This window comes from Musa acuminata, chromosome BXJ3-3 (genome assembly GCF_036884655.1).
Source record: "Musa acuminata AAA Group cultivar baxijiao chromosome BXJ3-3, Cavendish_Baxijiao_AAA, whole genome shotgun sequence".
NCBI lineage: Eukaryota > Viridiplantae > Streptophyta > Magnoliopsida > Zingiberales > Musaceae > Musa > Musa acuminata.
Window position 1 is genome coordinate 4,192,679 of NC_088351.1, and position 19,753 is coordinate 4,212,431.

A 19,753-nucleotide genomic window follows, 5' to 3' on the forward strand; every position below is an offset into this window, starting at 1 on the left:
TGGTGTTGTATGCACACGACCTCTCCCTCACTAACGATGAGCTTATGAGTTACCTAATGTCACTCACTAACTTGAGGGCGTATACCACCATGTCGACCACCACAACACTGCCTGTCGCTGTGAACAACATCTGCTTTGATCCCGACTAATACCATAATACCTTATAAGCCACCTCCCGCGAAGCATGGCATCATGAAGACGGAGAGCAAATGAAAGAAGCAATTGGGGATGAAATGAGGAGGGGTGGGGAGGAAGATACCCAAGAGTTGGTAGCAGCGACTATGTGTGTATCTTCCTCCCCACCCCTCCCCAACCCTTATGGATCGGAAGCTCCTAAGCTCGTCATTAATGTAGGAGAGGCTATGGGCGTACAATGCCCTACTAGGTAGCAGCGACTCGGTGCTACTGTTGGTAGTCGCTTCCACGATGACACCTCCTCCCGCCATTGATGGAGATCTTAATTTTTTTAAAACTTAAATTATATATATATCATTATATTAATAATTTATTATGAATCAGCATAAATAGACTTTAACATCTATTAACTCATATTTGATGTGAGGTGCTTATCTCTTACGTTTTTTAAAATGTATGAGTTTTTTTAGATATGAGTAAATCATAAGGGCTTAAGAGATGCATAAGTTATTTTAGACTATAAGGATTAAAAATATATAAGTTATTTTAGACATGAGTATTAAGAGTGTTAGGATCGGAGCGGCACTAAGAGGGGGGGGTGAATTAGTGCAGCGGATTAAAACTTCGATTTTAACAAAATCTTTCGTACGATAAGAACGGAACTTGAAAAGTTTAACTTGAAAGCGTATTCTTAAAGTTGCGCAGCAAGGGTACTAAGGAACTAAAGCAGTAAGAAGATTTGCAGTAATGTAAATGACAATAATAAAATGCAAACCAGAGATTACGTCGATTTTTAGAGTGGTTCGATCAAATGACCTACTCCACTTGCGATGCCCCTCTTCGATGAGGCTCCCACCTTCCACTAGCAAATCTCTTGAAATGGAAGGGTAAACACCCCTCTTACAACCTTTTACAAGCAGTTCAACCTCTTACAAATTTTCAATAAGAAAGAAGGAGGAGAACTCTCTAGCAAATTGAAAACAAGACTTGCTAAGACTTTCTAAGACTTTTCTCTCAATCAAAATGCTTCTCAAAAAGTTGTAATCTCAGCTGAGATTTGAGGGGTATTTATAGGTCTCAAGAGGATTCAAATTTTGGGCTCCAAAATTTGAATTCTCTTAGGGTTCCCGGTGCTGGAGGTGCCACCGCCCAACCAGGCGGTGCCACCGCCCAGCGCTCGGGTGCTGGACGGTGCAACCGCCCAGCCAAGGAGGTGTCACCGCCCAGTCAGGCGGTGCCACCGCCTGGCTCTCCGGTTCACTTGGTTTGGCTTACTTTTAGCCCAAACCAAATCTGACTTTGGCCCCAATTGGCCCCTAACTAGGATATAGGATTATCTTCTTAATCCTAATCCTAATTACAAGTGAACTACATAACAAAACACATCCTAAGCAATTTATCAACCGCGAGCGTCAAGTCTTGTTCCGGCGAGCTTTCCGACGAACTTCTTCCGACGGGGTCCAAGCACGCTCCCGAACTTGTGATGACTTTAATGAGTAGCCGAGACTTCTCGGTGATCTCTGCGAACCTCCGACGATCTCTTCGGCGAACTTCCAACAGGTTCCCGATTTCTTCTCGGTTGGTTCCATCATCATCTCCGACGATTCTTCGGACTCTTAAACGTTCATCGAACTTGACTCCGGTATTCTTGCTTTGTATTTTCTGGTTATCGTAGTTAATCATGCATACTTAACTCAATAATATGGATTAGATCAAATAACCCATCAATTGATTTTATCATCAAAATCCGAGATTCAACAATCTCCCCCTTTTTGATGATGACAATCAATTGATGACGGAGTTAAACGTAACTCCCCCTATCTATATGTCATATTATGAGAAGATAAAACACTTGAATTTCATCATTGAATTCAAGTATAAACCGATAAGCTCTAACCATAGAACTTATCGTTATTCTCATTAAGCATAATGTAAATGCGAAACTTTGATGAAAATCTTTTTCAAGTCGAAAGATAAGAGACAAATTTTACTATGACAAGAGATAAAGATTTTCAACTTGAATTGCATGATTATACATTTTAGACATGCATTCAATATGATCAATCAATCTTACGATATTTTCAAGGATTTTGCAAGGCATATAAGATAATCATCGATCGATCACTTTTCTCAAGGATTTTGCAATTCATATTTTGTCATGCTATTAAGAATGATATAAGTCATCACTTTTCTCCCCCTTTGTCATCAACAAAAAGGAAAATGAGACTTGAAGTACATATTTTGTCATACAACGATTTTATCATTGAAAATTAAGTATGCAAAAATATTTACGCAGAGTTCATTTTAGAGGAAAATTCAGCATGCATTCATATTATCTAATCTCTTCTTTCTATGAATAACAGAAATTGTAGATGTATAAGAGAGAGATTGGGATAAAAAATTCAAGTAGTAATTTCACGAAGTCAAGATCATAATTCGAATACAAACTCATTCAAATCGTCAAATTCATGAAAATCTCAACATTACTTTTTAATCATCACATAAGCCAATACTTTCATATTTGTAAGTATCAATTCATGAATGCCAAAAGATATTATTTGTGATTCCAATTTTGCAAGATCAAGATTATGATTTAGATAAAACTTATTTAAATCAAATCGCTAACTTGAAATTCATAATCAAGTAATCAAAGTCGATTTCGAGATTTCACAACATGTCATATGGAATTTGAACGAGAATGAGAGATGGAAAGAAGATGAAAAACTTTACGGAAAATCCAATCAAACAAGTTTATTGTTTAGGGACAATTTAACATACCTAATTCCCTTCTAATAAATTCAAATTGGTCTTCATTCAAGGCTTTTGTGAATATATCTGCTAATTGATGCTTTGTGTCAATGAATTCTAGAACAACATTATTGTTAAGGACATGATCGCGTATGAAATGATGCCTAATGTCGATGTGCTTAGTTCTAGAATGCTGAATTGGATTTTTAGTAAGACATATGGCACTAGTATTATCACATTTTATGGGAATATTTTTAAAGTGAATTTCATAGTCTTCTAATGTATTTTTCATCCAAATGACTTGTGCACAACATGCACTTGCAGCTATGTATTCGGCTTCTGCCGTAGATAGTGCAACTAAATTTTATTTCTTGGAAGTCCAAGAAACAAGTGCATGTCCTAAAAATTGGCATATTCCGGATGTACTTTTTCTATCTATTCTGCATCCGCCAAAATCGGCATCCGCATATGCTATTAAATCAAATTTTTCATATTTTGAATACCATAATCCTAAATTTGGAGTTCCTTTAAGATACATAAATATTCTTTTAACACTTTTGAGATGAGATAATTTAGGATTTGATTGAAACCTAGCACAAAGTCCTACACTAAACATAATATCCGGTCTAGTCGCGGTAAGGTAGAGTAGACTACCTATCATTCCCCTATATGTTTTTTGATCGAAATTTTCACTATTTTCATCCATATCTAACTTAGTCGCAATACTCATATGGGTGTTTATTGCTTTTGAATTATCCATGTTAAATCGTTTTAATAATTCTAATATGTATTTAGATTGGTTAATAAATATACCATCCTTAAGTTGTTTGATTTGTAATCCTAAAAAGAAAGTAAATTCCCCCATTAAACTCATTTCGAATTCATGACTCATAGATTTGGCAAATGATTCACATAGTGATTCATCCGAAGAGCCAAAAATAATATCGTCAACATAAATTTGCACAATAAGAAAATTATTTTCAAAATGTTTAATAAACAATGTAGTATCAACCTTGCCTTTGGTAAAATTATTTAAAATAAGAAAGGAACTAAGCCTTTCATACCAAGCTCTAGGAGCTTGTTTCAAGTCATAGAGAGCCTTAGTCAATTTGAATACATGATTAGGAAAAAGAGTATTTTCAAATCCGGGAGGTTGTTCGACATATACTTCTTCGGAAATAAAACCATTTAAGAAGGCACTTTTAACATCCATTTGAAATAGTTTAAAATTATTACTACTAGCATAGGCAAGGAGCATCCTTATGGCTTCTAATCGAGCTACGGGAGCGAAGGTTTCTTCGTAATCGATACCTTCTTCTTGGTTGAAACCTTTGGCCACTAATCTAGCCTTGTTTCTAACCACGATACCATTTTCGTCTTGCTTGTTTCTAAAGACCCACTTAGTACCTATGACTAAGTGGTCACTTGGTCTAGGAACAAGCTTTCATACCTCATTCCTCTCAAATTGGTTCAATTCTTCTTGCATTGCAATGACCCAAAAATATCTTTTAAGGCTTTGTCAATGCATTTAGGTTCAATTTGAGAAAGGAAAGCGGCGTTAGCACAGAAATTTTTGAAAGAAGAACGAGTTTGAACCCCTTTTGATGTATATCCTATAATTTGCTATTTTGGATGAGCATCTACATACTTCCATTCTTTTGGTAAAGAAATTTCGGAAGAAGATGCATTCAAATGGCTATTTTGAGGAGAGGGTTCATTTAAATTCAAATTATCAAAACCAAGATCATCATCAAAATCATTTTTCTTTAAATCAGAAATTTCATTAAAAACTACATGAATAGACTCTTCTATTACTAAGGTTCTTTTATTAAAAATCCGAAAAGCCTTAGAAACGGAAGAGTAGCCAAGAAAGACGCCTTCATCGGATTTAGCATCAAATTTACCTAAGGCATCCTTTTCATTTAAAATAAAGCATTTACAACCAAAACCTTTAAAATAAGAAATATTTGGTTTTTTGTTATTCCATAATTCATAGGGAGTTTTTGATAGAGATGGTCTTATTAGAACCATATTAATGATGTAGCAAGCCGTATTTACGGCTTCGACCCAAAAATATTTGGGTAAACTATGTTCATTTAACATGGTTCTTGCCATTTCTTGTAGGTTTCTATTTTTTCTTTCAACTACACCATTTTGTTGAGGATTTCTTGGAGTTGAGAAGTTGTGATTGTATCCATTAACTTCGCAAAAATTTTGAAAGTCATGGTTTTGAAATTCACCACCGTGATCACTCCGAATTGATGAAATCATGAAGCCTTTTTCGTTTTGAGTGAGTTTACAAAATTTAGAGAAACACTTAAAGCAATCACTTTTGTGAGCTAAGAAATAGGTCCAAGTGTATCTAGAGTAGTCATCCACAATCACAAAAGCATATTTGCTTCCACCTAGACTTGTTATATCAATTGGTCCAAATAAGTCCAAATGGATCAATTGTAATGGTCTAGTGGTGCTAATTTGATTTTTTGGTTTGAAGCTTGTTTTTATTTGTTTGCTTAGTTGACATGCATCGCATACTTTGTCCTTAATAAACTTTATATTTGGAATTCCTCGTACTAATTCTTAAGATAAGATCTTAGATATTGTTTTCATGCTTGCATGGCCTAATCTCCTATGCCAAAGCCAAGCATCATCATTTACGGCGGAGAAACACATTTCATTACTTAGTTCATCAAGATTGATGGTATAGACATTATTTTGTTTTAAAGCAATCATAGTCATGTTATGATTTGGTTTTTCAATAATGCACATATTTGATTTAAATCTAACGATGTAACCTTTATCGCATAGTTGACTAATACTCAAGAGATTATGTTTCAATCCATCAACTAGTAAGACATCATCAATGAAAAATTAAATTTGTTACCAATAGTTCCCTTGCCAATGATTTTGCCCTTGTTGTTGTCTCCGAAGGTAACGTAACCTTCTTCTTTGCTAGTGAGCATATATAAATGAGATGGATCTCCAGTCATATGTCTTGAGCATCCACTATCGAGATACCATCTCTTGCTCCTAGCTTGTGGGTTTGTCTACAAAAGAGGATGATTTTTAGGTACCCATTTGATTTTGGGTGCCTCAAAAATTGACCCACTAACTTTGTTATTTATTATTAAATTCTTTATAGTTCCTTTAGGAACCCATATTAATTTTTGTGAACTAATTTTTTTAAATAGGCATTTGTAGGCAATATGTCCGGATTTGCAACAAAAGTTGCATTTCATATAAGAGAAACATGTAATGTAGGTCCTTTTATGAAAGTGGTAGGATTTTGATGTAATCCTTTTACAAATCCAATTCCATTTCTATTTGCGATGTGACCCTTGTGTGCAAGAATCATATCTAATCCTTTGCTACCAACCTTAAACTTGTTTAAGGTTTCCTTAAGAAGCAAATTTTTATTTTTTAATGCTTCTAAGTGCTCGCACTTAGAGCATGGAGGAGTTTGAAGACTATCAAACTTATCTTGTAGCAAAGCATGCTCTTTCTTTAAGATACTTAACTTCTTGCTAATAGTTCTACATTCATCAAATAATTCATGAAAAGCGATAGATAGTTCTTCAAAAGATAAATCTTCATTAAATAAATCGCATACCTCTTCTCCTAACGCCATTAGCGCGTAATGAGCAACTTGCTCGGTGTTGGACTCCTCTTCTTCGGATGCGCTTGAATCATCCCACGTTGCCTTGAACGCCTTCTTCTTTGATGTTCTCTTTTTGGCTTGAGGACAATCGTTCTTATAGTGTCCCGGTTTTTTGCATTCATAGCAAATCACTTGGTCCTTCTTTTGTTCAAATTTATTTTTTGTATTATTTTTAAATTTGTTCTTTCTTAAATATTTTTTAAATTTTTGAGTCAAAAGTGCAATGTCATTGTCACTGTCCTCATCACTTGATGTTCCTTTCAAGTGGTCTTCTTGTGATTTGAGTGTCATATCCTTCCTGTTCTTTGGAAGGGGGTTCTCGAGCTCGTCATGAGCTTGACATGTCATTTCGTAGGTCATTAGAGACCCAATGAGTTCTTCAAGAGGGAATGCTTTAAGGTCTTTGGCCTCTTGAATGACCGTAACTTTTGGATCCCAACTTTTAGGGAGAGATCTTAAGATTTTAGTTACTAGTTCAAAGTTAGTAAAATCTTTACAAAGAGCTTTGAGTCCATTGATGACATCCGTAAACTGGGTGTACATGTCTCCGATGGACTCACTTGGTTTCATTCGGAAAAGTTCATAAGAGTGCACAAGGATGTTGATTTTGGACTCTTTCACTCGGCTAGTGCCTTCATGAGTGACCTCAAGAGTTCTCCAAATATCAAAAGTCGAATCACACATTGAAACACGATTAAATTCGTTTTTGTCTAATGCACAAAACAATGCATTCATAGCCTTTGCATTTAAAGCAAAAACCTTCTTCTCCGATTCATTCCATTCGCTCATCGGAAGAGAAGATTTTTGAAATCCATTCTCAACAATAGACCAAAGCTCAAAGTCCATAGAAATGAGGAAGATCCTCATGCGAGTCTTCCAATATGTGTAATCCGACCCATTAAACAAATGTGGTCGTGCAATAGAGTGGCCCTCTTGCATGCCGGAGTAAGCCATCTCTCTTGGGTGTTAAACCAAATATGAGAGATAACCTTGCTCTGATACCACTTGTTAAGATCGGAGCGGCACTAAGAGGGGGGGTGAATTAGTGCAGCAGATTAAAACTTCGATTTTAACAAAATCTTTCGTACGATAAGAACGGAACTTGAAAAGTTTAACTTGAAAGCGTATTCTTAAAGTTGCGCAGCAAGGGTAATAAGGAACTAAAGCAGTAAGAAGATTTGCAGTAATGTAAATGACAATAATAAAATGCAAACCAGAGATTACGTCGATTTTTAGAGTGGTTCGGTCAAATGACCTACTCCACTTGCGATGCCCCTCTTCGATGAGGCTCCCACCTTCCACTAGCAAATCTCTTGAAATGGAAGGGTAAACACCCCTCTTACAACTTTTTACAAGCAGTTCAACCTCTTACAAATTTTCAATAAGAAAGAAGGAGGAGAACTCTCTAACAAATTGAAAACAAGACTTGCTAAGACTTTCTAAGACTTTTCTCTCAATCAAAATGCTTCTCAAAAAGTTGTAATCTCAGCTGAGATTTGAGGGGTATTTATAGGCCTCAAGAGGATTCAAATTTTGGGCTCCAAAATTTGAATTCTCTTAGGGTTCCCGGTGCTGGAGGTGCCACCGCCCAGCCAGGCGGTGCCACCGCCTGGCTGTCCGGTTCACTTGGTTTGGCTTACTTTTAGCCCAAACCAAATCTGACTTTGGCCCCAGTTGGCCCCTAACCAGGATATAGGATTATCTTCTTAATCCTAATCCTAATTACAAGTGAACTACATAACAAAACACATCCTAAGCAATTTATCAACCGCGAGCGTCAAGTCTTGTTCCGGCGAGCTTTCCGACGAACTTCTTCCGACGGGGTCCAAGCACGCTCCCGAACTTGTGATGACTTTAATGAGTAGCCAAGACTCCTCGGTGATCTCTGCGAACCTCCGACGATCTCTTCGGCGAACTTCCAACAGGTTCACGATTTTTTCTCGGTTGGTTCCATCATCATCTCCGACGATTCTTCGGACTCTTAAACGTTCATCGAACTTGACTCCGGTATTCTTGCTTTGTGTTTTCTGGTTATCGTAGTTAATCCTGCATACTTAACTCAATAATATGGATTAGATCAAATAACCCATCAATTGATTTTATCATCAAAATCCGAGATTCAACAAAGAGATGCATGACCAAGATTACAAAGGCTAAAATAGACTTTAACCTATAGTTGTACGAAGTTATATAAATTAATTTAATTCAAATAAAATTATAATTTTTATATGAGAAATGTCAATCTGATTTAATATTAATATTTATTTTCTTTTAATGATGATGTGATTTTGACTTTTTCTTCTGATAACAACACATTAGGCAAATGCTTCATATAAAAATAAGGGGTTGGATTCTCTCAACTAATTGCAAGGATTCAATTGTGATCGGACAATTGATGGTCGAAATAGATGGTCGGATGTCATCAGTGGATTGTGGTATGGATCTGATGCTGGAATTGGAATATCCATTTTAGAGGTATGATTAGAGGAAATCCTCGTCGGACCTGTGCGGTGGACCAACTCTATCATGTTCAAATCAGGCCATAAATGACCGGGAATTCTTTGCGTCCAAATGTTGGGACTTGCTTCCAAGAAATCTTAATTGCATTTGTTTTGTTCTCCTCCAATTATGTCATGCCAAAAGCTTAAGCTTTTGATGAGATATGATCTGTATGTTTACGCTCCTTTTTAAGATTTTTTTGTCCCGCATCGTAGGTGATCAAATATATAGTATTTTTTAAATAATAATAATAATAATAATAATAATAATAATAATAATAATAATAAAATAGAGTATTTTTTTTGACACTATGGTATATCTAAGAAGATAAATTAATGAGCCATAACATGTTTAATAGATTTATTATATTATCATCTTTATATTTTTAGTAAAGGAGTGTTAATATTTCATCCTATTAAAAAAAAAAGATTAGTTGGAGTTGAGAATTAACATACAAGTTCAATAAATAATATATTGTTACACAAGTCATGAATCTCAAGTTCAAACCTCATATACTTCATTTGATAGTAAGTTTATTTTTAAACTCTCCAAACATAATTAAAGCCCTGTTTTTAATCCCATTTATAACCATTATTAGTGAGAGGTATTAATAATAAAAGTAGTTAATAGAAAAATATAACTCTTATATTTTTAGTATTTTTTTCACTTTATATACAAAACATAACTTTTATACCTTTCAGGTAAAATATTAAGATTGGTTGGTTGATCTGACCAGTAATCAATCCACTGACCCAAGACTTATTAATCAAATCATTGTTTTATCCAAATTTGTTATCATTTATGAAAAAAAAATGAAAATACTCATGAAAAATTTTCTATGTCAAATTCCCTCACAACAATAAAAGGAATAAAAGGAAAAATAAGTTACCGTGATGAAGCTGCCGGCCATCCTCGTCGTATGCATCCCACCTCTTTGAACATAGCCCTTTGTGCCAAGGAGAGCTGGCAAGCCAACAAAGCGACCCCACTCCCACTCCCACTGCAAGCAGATAGAGACGGCTCATTAAATCAGTGAAGGCACCAAATTCCATGCACTTGAAAGAACATGTGAATCTCGACAGAGAAGGCATCCCATCAGCCTGCTGATATGTAGTTTTCTGCTGAAAACAATGCTTCTCTTTCTTATCATGCATGGGGGACCTTCTCAGAGCAAGCTTGCCATCTATCTCATCAACCACCAAAGCACAACTCTTCTTCACCCTTGTTCCTACCAGAAAGAAAAGAAGAACAAAAAAAAAGAGTTGATTAGTCTCTTATCAGTAAATAATTAGAAAATGATGATAATTTATATTTTTCAATTTAATTGTTGTCCAATAATCATGCAGCATATTCACTAGATGGGTAGTAGATATATAACATCCTTGCAGAACTCCACAAGTTCTAATACAACAGTTTTTATATACAAAGTATACATCTAATTATAATCTGAGTTACAAAAAAGGATTAAACTTTTAAAATAATAAAAAGATTCTTTTTTATCTATCCGAGGTTTATTTCCATATAGTTTCTTTGTTTAACATATGCTTGTGATGTCATACTCCTCAAAGATTTTGAAATTTATTTATTTTCTTCAAAGGAGAGTTTGTTTTCGTTTAATTGTTTCCATAGTACTAAAGGCAAAATGAAGAGGTAACTAAAAGATTTCAGATAAAATGATAGTAATAGTAAAAAACTAGTTTAGAATCACACAAACAAGTCAAAGAAAGTGACCACCGAGATTTGGCCGGGGGACAGCGTGGACCACCGTGGATGCCACCTGGGCCCCACCGGCACCATCTACCAGCGGTCGCGCATGCGCCACATGTTCATCTGGCCCCACAAAAAGAGTGACGTGCCGCTGGTGGAGGAACACATGGGGGAGGTGGGTCGACTGTTCCTGCAGTAATAGATAACAGATGTTAGGACATGCAGCTTCCTCGTACATACCTACTGTTACCGTCACCATGCGGCAGCTCCTTCGTTTCATCCATCGGTGCTTGAGCTTGAAAGCCACAGCCTGACAGCATTTAAGATGCTTATCATCCGTTGATGGCAGCGCCAGTGGAGTCGATCACCCAAATCCTGATAAGAAAACAAGCTGATGATGACAGATTAAACAGCATCTTTTACCAGGAAACTTGGAGAATGCTCCATCTGCAGCCAAGATGTTGCCAAATAAATAGAATTCATCAAGAAGAGACGTGCATCAGCTACCTTGACGCATTAGACCATGACTTTAATACGCCACCATTGTCAGCTAATGTCGGTGGCCACCACTTGATTCAGATATGATCTGCATTACAAGATTTGGTGCTGCCCGAGGCTCCCCACATATAGCTAAGGAAATGTTCATAGCAGAAGATCGATATCCGATGAGGCTATTGACATGGTCCTTCAAAGCTCAGGTTAGTATTTCAAAATGAACAAGGGAGGGATAAAAGAGAATGTTCAACCTCAGACTATATCAGCGTCCACATTTTATAGTCGATCCTTAACCACTCATGGTTAAGGAAATATTCCTTGATTTTCTTGACATAATGTGATATATCTATCAGTGAACTCAGTCATTGTTTTTGGCGTTACGGTGGCCACATGTCAAACTCCGGATGAGGGTGAATATTGTCCATATCAGCCACAAAGGGATAACCTGTAAGAAAAAACAAAATTGAAACCATATTTATTATAAAGAAGCTTGTAAAAGAAGAAAGTGAATGTATGGATTACATCAAAGAAGCAGATCCGTGCAAGCAATGTGTTGAGATGGGCCACACTGATCATCTACAAACTGCAGCAAGTCGTATGGAAATCAGGGAGCATCGCTTACTGCTCTAAATCATATATCTCAGGCATCTCAAATTTCATGGACTATGGAAATGGAATGTAAACTTTGTCCCTCTCAGAGTGGACCTCCATACTGTCAAGATAGCATGGCCTCGGAAACACAAGCAATTCTATAAGAATTTAGGCATTAATGAATATTTAAGATGTGTTTCTACTTCCATATGCACCTCAGATCTCATTCAAAGTTCGTATGACCATGCGATCTAACATGTCTTATAGATGAAGAAAGATACAAGCAGTGCTAGCACATTTAGAGGGGTTGCCTTTTCAACTTATTCTTGGATCTGGTGAAGTGGTGAGTTCATATTCTATATGGGTACCTCTTTTTCAATGTTGTCTGAACCAACATGCCACTGGCCCACTGAAGTGGTGGAGAATCCACCTCCTTTTTTTGTACTATATTCAGCTTTGTGGGTCTCCTCTCCTGACAGAAAACAAAAGCTGAGATGCTAACAAGTATTATAGACTTCCATTAAGCTCCTTTTCCATGAAACAAACAACCCATATGGAATTGTTTCCTATCACTTCATCTTTAGTTTCAGTAGTTAGATACTTTTTTCCCTTTTTTTTTTAAATTTTCCAACATGATATCAAGGGAGGGAGAGAGGCACCGCCATGTGTTACAGCAAGAAAGGCATTTGAAACATATATTGACTTCTCGACAGATGCTTCCCACCTCCAGTTTTATGCTTTGGTTACACCCTATTGGTTGGGTTCAGAAGTGGAGGCATGCAGCCAGTGAGGAAAGTCAACTGAACTCGGTGTTAGCCTGACGACCTTCATGTGCCTCAATTTCCCACAGTAGCAGCCAGTGCCTCCAGGAGAAAGAATAGATGTCAATGGATCCCCATAGCTGGTTATGTCAACTTGAAACCTACATGACATTCCATTGATCTTCCAATGGTAATAGCTACAATTTGCTTTCCTTCTTTCTCACTTTCTATCTAGTTGAGAAGTGATGGTGGAATCTTATGAGACATAGAGGATCAGAGCTTGTTATGGATCTTATTAGACACGTTGGGATGCGTGTTCTATTCACTCTATATAATAAGATGGACATCTTTGTCATGCTACTGCATCTGAGGAATAGGAACAAAAGCAAGTGGGAGGTTGAAGGGGCTGAGAACATAGAAAAAGTTGATGCAGGTGGTGATGATACGAGCCATTGTCAAGTAGGCAGCTCTTTAGATACAGTAGGATGAGTAAGGTGGGAGGATGAGTAGTGCTCCCTTTCAATTTTTCTAATGCCATATCTTGTCAAAGGTGCTTTCCCTCCCCTTTCCATATACTTTGAAAAGGTAAGATTCTAAGAGACACAGAGAGAGCAATAAAACAGCTATCTATAGATTACTGAGATATGCATATCGAACAAGAAGAATAAGATGTCACTTACATGGAGTTGTGGCTTGAGCTCCTGTAAGACGTCTCCGTGCAACCTTTGGCAATTGCTTGATATGTCCTTAGTAATTCTTGCGAAATGAGATGCTGGGAAATATTTGTTTCAGTCTCTTGAAATGACATGTTGGGTGCATGCCTTCTCCTTGAAGAAAGAAAGAGGGAGAAAGAATGAGAGGTACATCATTGCTGACTATCTATGATGCAAAGCTTAAAGAGATGTCTTCTGATGACTCTGATAGTTCTGTAGATCACTGTTTAACTATGTTAAAAAGCAAAGGTTAAATATGAAGATGACTATTACTATTACAAGAAAGTCATGTCTCAATTATCTTGGATCAGCTACATGGACCTACAGCTATTTCTGATCAACTTTAGCTAATATATTCTCATTATTTGTTCCAAGAAAACTCTTCTGCCAGCTCATGTTAAGTTGATTTAAGTGTCAGTCAGCTTTCTATCTTACCTCCCTTTTGAAGATTTTCCCTTCAAACGAGCAACTTTACTGGTCTTCTTCTGTCTGATTTTAGATGGCATATTGGCATTGGGAACTTAGCAACGCTTCCTTCCACCTTCAAAATCAGCTTATTTCCTTTCAATAAGAAGAAACAAAAGTTACTCTCCAATTTCTGAGCCTCAAGAACACAAACATTTTACAAGCAGAGTGCAAGAAGACAAAATTTCAAGTCAAAAACGTGTTATAGTGTAGGCAACATCAAGAGAAGTAAACATAAACCACAACAATTTTAAGACAAAGAACTCCCCATGGTCTTCCCTCGAATTAGGAACTGGAGCTAATAACATAATCAAGAGACATGCATTCACTAAACCCATAAAGCACTAGAAGAAAATTAGGTCGATAAACTATATTAAGTGTGTGACATTTCATTTCCCTCGCTTATCTTCTGTTCAAACATCACCTTCCTATGTCATTCATTGTGTTAGTGAACTAGTAAATCCAAATGTCAACAAATTTATTTACCACAATCCAGAACAATTTAAAGAATAAAACACATGGGCCTAGAGATCTTGCCCTCCAAGAGGCTGTATCACTGATGATTATAGAAACTCAGGTGCTAAAAATTATGACTCTTACAATTAAGTCGCAATTTGATACAAATAAATCAAAATGCTTTAAACATCTTAGAAATGTTTAAATGAAAGATGCAAAACATCATAACATTAATTAATAGGTGGCTAGTTAATAAGTATGAAGTTGTCAATTAAACTACATGCAACAACGACTGGAATCTATAATTGTAGCTATAAGTGCATGAAATATTAATCCAGGTGGAGTAAAATAGGTCATTTGAAAACTAAAGAATACTTCGTAACAATAATAAATTGGTTGTGTGAGAGAATGATTTGTCATATGCAGAAGTAGCTACATTAGAGTTCACAAACTAATGGAAGATATAGTGTTATCAAGAAAATATCCACAGGTACTTCAGACAAATAAAGCAAATGATCTAAAACCAACTTCGGCTAAAACAGAAATAAACAAATCCATGATAGGTTCACTGCTCCCGCCCAGAAACACATTTATATTTTACAACATCCGTGGACTTAGTACCTTACACACTTGGATTGGTCAACATGCTCAAATTTTCCTTAATGGAGATTTCAGGACATTCTCTAAAGAACGAAGCCAAAAAATTTTGATGAGCTTATTTAGTAATATCATCTAAGATCTTCAATTTTGAATAATACCATCCATACCGGGCGGTACGTAACGGTCCGTCAATAGACCAGTACACGGACCGCTCGCCATTGGACAGTATTATATATATATATATATATATATATATATATATATATATATATACCGTTCGGTATACAGTATCATACTGTATCGAGGGAATCTCGAAACTTCAGTACGGTATGATATTTCAATCCTTAGATAAATATCTCACAGAGCAACATCCATGAACAAGACAAAGAAAAAGGTCCAATGTTATCTTCTCAAAGATTTTACACATCATAAAGATGGCTTGACCTAAAAGCAGAATCAATCTGAGATTCTTACTTTTGATTCGATTGCACCAATTCATGCACAATATCGTGTTCCCAAAATACTGTAGTTGAAAGTCTCAAGATTTTGATTTGTCCTTTAAAATGTAGCACAAGACCATGCTCCTCATTCTCTCCGGTATGGATGTCCTAGCCGTGACCTGAACTGGCTGTCGAATGCCACAATCTTCCTCATGATCATCATAGCTCAAGTAAATTTCAAAAAATTCTTGCCCAGTGATAGTAAAATTTTAAAGCATGAGGAATATGTTTCTCCTGAAGTTGACATAAACACATAAAGAAAGAACTTTCAATCAGGAAAAACTTTCTAACATGTAGCAGCTGCCACATTGGAGTAGCATCGATACACAGGGATTTAGGCAAGTCTTCAAATAAAATTGTTAACGGATATGCTACAGCTGAAACAGTTATACATTCAAATTTGACTAATGCCTTAGAAAAACAAATGTCATGGATTTATCTCGTGTGCAAAAGAAGAAATAAAACTTTGTAGAATCACAAGTAGACATGCAAGAACCAAGGCTGACAAGACATTAGCAAGCAATTCATAGAATCATCACTAGACACATTGGCCGATAGTAAGAGAAGACATGCAGCAAGCAATTTCAGTTAACAAGAAAGAAATTACTGTTTAAAGCATCATAAGCCATCTGATTGCTAGCATTGGACATAAATGGGAAGATATATATTGACATTTTGTCCTAGTTTCACCGTTTTTATCAGAACCAAACTGGAGAAACATACTCAATTTCTACTTAGCAAAACAGAAGAAAAGGCCAATTCAGTAAGGACAGAACTCCTTTTCAACATTTTAAATCTAATAAGTTCAACTTTCAATTGTCTAACTTTTGAACCCATTCTCAGTATTTCGAATCTAAAAGGTCTAAACTTCCAATCATTTAATTTTTCTCTTCATATCTAAATTTCAAATTATACTGCTCCATATCTCTTGATGTTTTTTTGGATATCAACCAATAAAAGGTTAAAAAGCAAAAGGACAGCTAGACATTATACCTAAGTGGGAGTAATGAGCACATAAGCTCTTCTCAAGCATCAAAATGTCATGTATTATCATTGAGCCTGGAGTAGAGCATCCAAGATATTGCAAAAGTGAACCGTTACATACCAATCCACTACTTCTATTATTCAAAGACCTCCTTTAAATTGGATAGTTATTATATGTACAAGAAAATAATTGTTACAAGCTCTTGATTATTTATTCAAATCAAGAAAGAAAATCTAGTACATCTCAGTATAAATAATGATGTGTACTAAGAAGAAACAAACCCTAAATATGGTTTTGTCTTGAAGTCATTAATGGGAGATATATTTAAATGTACAACAAATGTTTCTCTTCAACTGTCTGAGAAAATGTATGATACATCATACACCTGTACTATCCAAAATGGAGTACATTTTCTTTGCATGATGAGAAAAAGATCACTTCAACAATGAGATCAAAAAGTCTAATCAAGTCTCAATTACTTCTACCATTCAGCAGATGACTATAAATATGTTGTAAGTACAAGTTATAAAGAAATTGCATACTAATGATTTAAGGAATTATGTGTTTGTTCCTTTGATCAGGAGTGTGTTCTGTTTTTCACACAAGTATTTCTAAGATGATTACAGAGTAAATGAATCCTGATTTTCAAATTTTATGCAATTGGCAGCTGCACTTTTGTATCCATACTTAAATGGTGGTACATAGATGAATTATTTCCGCAGAGTACACAAGTCAACACATAAAAATTTTATTATCATAACACAAACAATGGTTTCCTATAACAATAATCTCACATAGAAAACAAATCAATAAATCTACCTTCATATCCTCAAATCAAACTTTATTTCTCATATCAAGCAAACAACAAATCAACTGCTGCTGGTCTCTTCCAGTATCAACGCTAAACAATATTTATGTTTAAATTTCAACAATCATATGCCCTCTGGCAGTGGTAGTATCATAAGCTTGTGACATTCATTTTCTTATTGGCTTGCTATCAATCTCCTCAAAGTTATTTGATGACTATAAACACACCTGTGGAATCCTTTAACATCTAAAACAACAGCTGCAGTGTGATGTATCACGTACATCAGCTCTCTTCAGTGACAGTAGTGACCAAACCAGCCATTTCTTACCCAACCCAAGCTCCCTTCCCCACTATCACCTCTACTATGAAGCCACCAGAGCAAATTAGAAAGTGAGTTACCATCATCATACCCATTTAATCCTCTTGTTTTCTCCAAAGCTGTCTCTTTATCATACACTCCTTCCATTGCATAAACAAACCCCTTCCATCCTTCCGCAACCCCTTCCCTTGACAAAGCAGGTAAGGTCCACTTCACCAGCTCCTGGACAAATCCAACATCACGGAACAGAACCTCAGTTATGGGCAATAGTGGCAAAACCTGAATTCCAAGCCGGCATTCTTTCCATTCAGCAGGAGCAAACCACAGGCCACTGTCTCTCTTGTTAGCCCACAAGACTCCTACCACTCTGTTGTCCCTGGTGAAGTCATCCTCATACAATCCTTCTCCCTCCTTAACATGCCACCATGTCTCCGCAGCCTGAATCTCAAATGCCGCAAGTGTCGAACCGATCGACACAAGGTGAGTGTCCCCATAGCTTAATCCCATTAGAGCTGCTGAATAATAAGCATTCACGGCTTCGCTGGTGCTCTCTTGATTCCGCCCATCCGCAAACTCTGTCAGTCCTCCTGCCCAAGAATGCAGCTTCCAGACATCGAAGCATCTCAATCGGGTATATTTGGCTTGTTGCTTGCGAGACAATGTCATGAAATCAGCCATCATGGAGTAAGCCTGCGGCCTGTACATCCTCGCCCATGCTGGGTCAAACTTGGCAAGCACAGCGATCGCATAGAGGAAGTAACCTAGATGGTAATGATGATCGTTGAAGATCCCGAACCCAAAATCTGCACCAGAGTCGGTTGATCCCTGCTTCGTGACCATGCCACCCCATTTCGGATCATACAAGAAGCCATTTCCATTGAAGCTCCCATCCAACCACGGAGTGATTGAATCCTTCAAGAACTGCTGCACGATGGGGATGACATCGGGAAATCCGACTTCCTCCGCAATCAAAGCCAACCGAGCAGCTCGAGCGATGGCCTTCCCGTAGAAGTAGGACGAAGTGGTCGTGATCGGAGCAGAAGTCAAGCCGTTGACGTCCTTGGAAAGGGCGGACATGATCTCCGCGTAACCGTCCTCGTTGGTGCCTTTTGTCGAATGCCAGGTGATCGGAACCGTCTCCGTCTTCAACAACCACGAATCGCCCACGACCCCGACGAGCTCACCATCGATGCTGTTGTACTTGAAATCCTTCAGCACGGAGACGCGGCTGCCATCGGAAGAGAGGAGACGGAGGTGAAGAGGGTGGGCGAGGAGGAGCAGGTCGCCCCACCCCTTCTTCTCCCACTTGTACTCCACGCAGAACGGCCGGTCGAAGGAGGCCTCCCCGGACACCGGGTAGCAGGCGCTGAACTGGTCGAGGACGGCCTCGAGTCCCGGGTCCGGAAGGAAGGCGACCCGGACGACGCCCGCGAAGTCCGGCGTCGTGAGTAGCGAGTTGCCTTGCTGTGACAGCTGCAGCGGCGACGAAGAGTAGCAGAGGAAGGTCTGCCCGCTGTTGAGCCGGAGCGTGTGCTTGGTGCGGGCGGCGTTGGCGGACACGTCGATGAAGGCGTTGACCGAGGAGATGGAGAAGGGGGCGGCGGATCCGCCTAGGGTGGCGCAGGTGATGAATGGACTGCCGCGGACGAGGAAGAAGCGGAGGGCAGGGGGAAGGTCAACGGTGACGCTGAGGTCGTCGAAGGACGAGACAACGTGCCGACCGGAGGAGTCGGAGGAGGAGATGGTGAGGTCGGGGGTGAAGGACTGGTAGATGTAGGCGGGGGTGTGGAAGCGGGATGGGTAGCAGAAGGTGAGAGAGGAGGAGGAGGCTTTGACGAGGTATGGGTGGATGTACTCAGGCTGGTCGCCATTCTTGAGGGTGAAGTTCTGGAAGAAGGAATTGGTGGGAAGGGGAGAGGAAAGAAGTGAAGGGGAGAAGAAGGTGGAGGGATCAGGGAGGACAGTGGATTGGGCCTGGGGGAAGAGGAAGGGGGCGGTGGTGGAGTGGTCGTGATGGTGGTGACGGTGGAAGGGCATTGTGGGAGGAGGAAGAGGAGGAGGAGGAAATTGACCTTGAGAGGGAAGAGGAGGAGGTCTTGATGGCCTTCTCTTCTTGAGGGTTTGGGTTATTATAAGGGTCGACACCCTGCTCAGCTTCTTCCCCAACATCTTCAGCATATCCTTGTTTTGATCTGGTGACCGTGTCGGTTGAGATTGATGAGGTGGGAACCGTTGATCTGTTTGAATTTGTCTTCTTCCTCCTTGACTGGGATGTGAGTTGACCGACTAATAACAGCGTCGGCTAGAGACTAC

The 19,753-nt window shown here is 38.2% G+C and overlaps 1 protein-coding gene across 1 annotated transcript; it reads right to left on the reverse strand.

Moving 5' to 3' along the window:
• Positions 1 to 17,137: 17,137 nt before the first annotated feature.
• On the reverse strand, positions 17,138 to 19,752 carry LOC135634159 (glucan endo-1,3-beta-D-glucosidase 1-like). Its single transcript, XM_065144417.1, has one exon. It carries the CDS (start codon positions 19,616 to 19,618, stop codon positions 17,414 to 17,416), a length of 2,205 nt encoding a protein of 734 aa, XP_065000489.1. The 5' UTR covers positions 19,619 to 19,752; the 3' UTR covers positions 17,138 to 17,413.
• Between the last annotated feature and the right edge of the window lies 1 nt (position 19,753).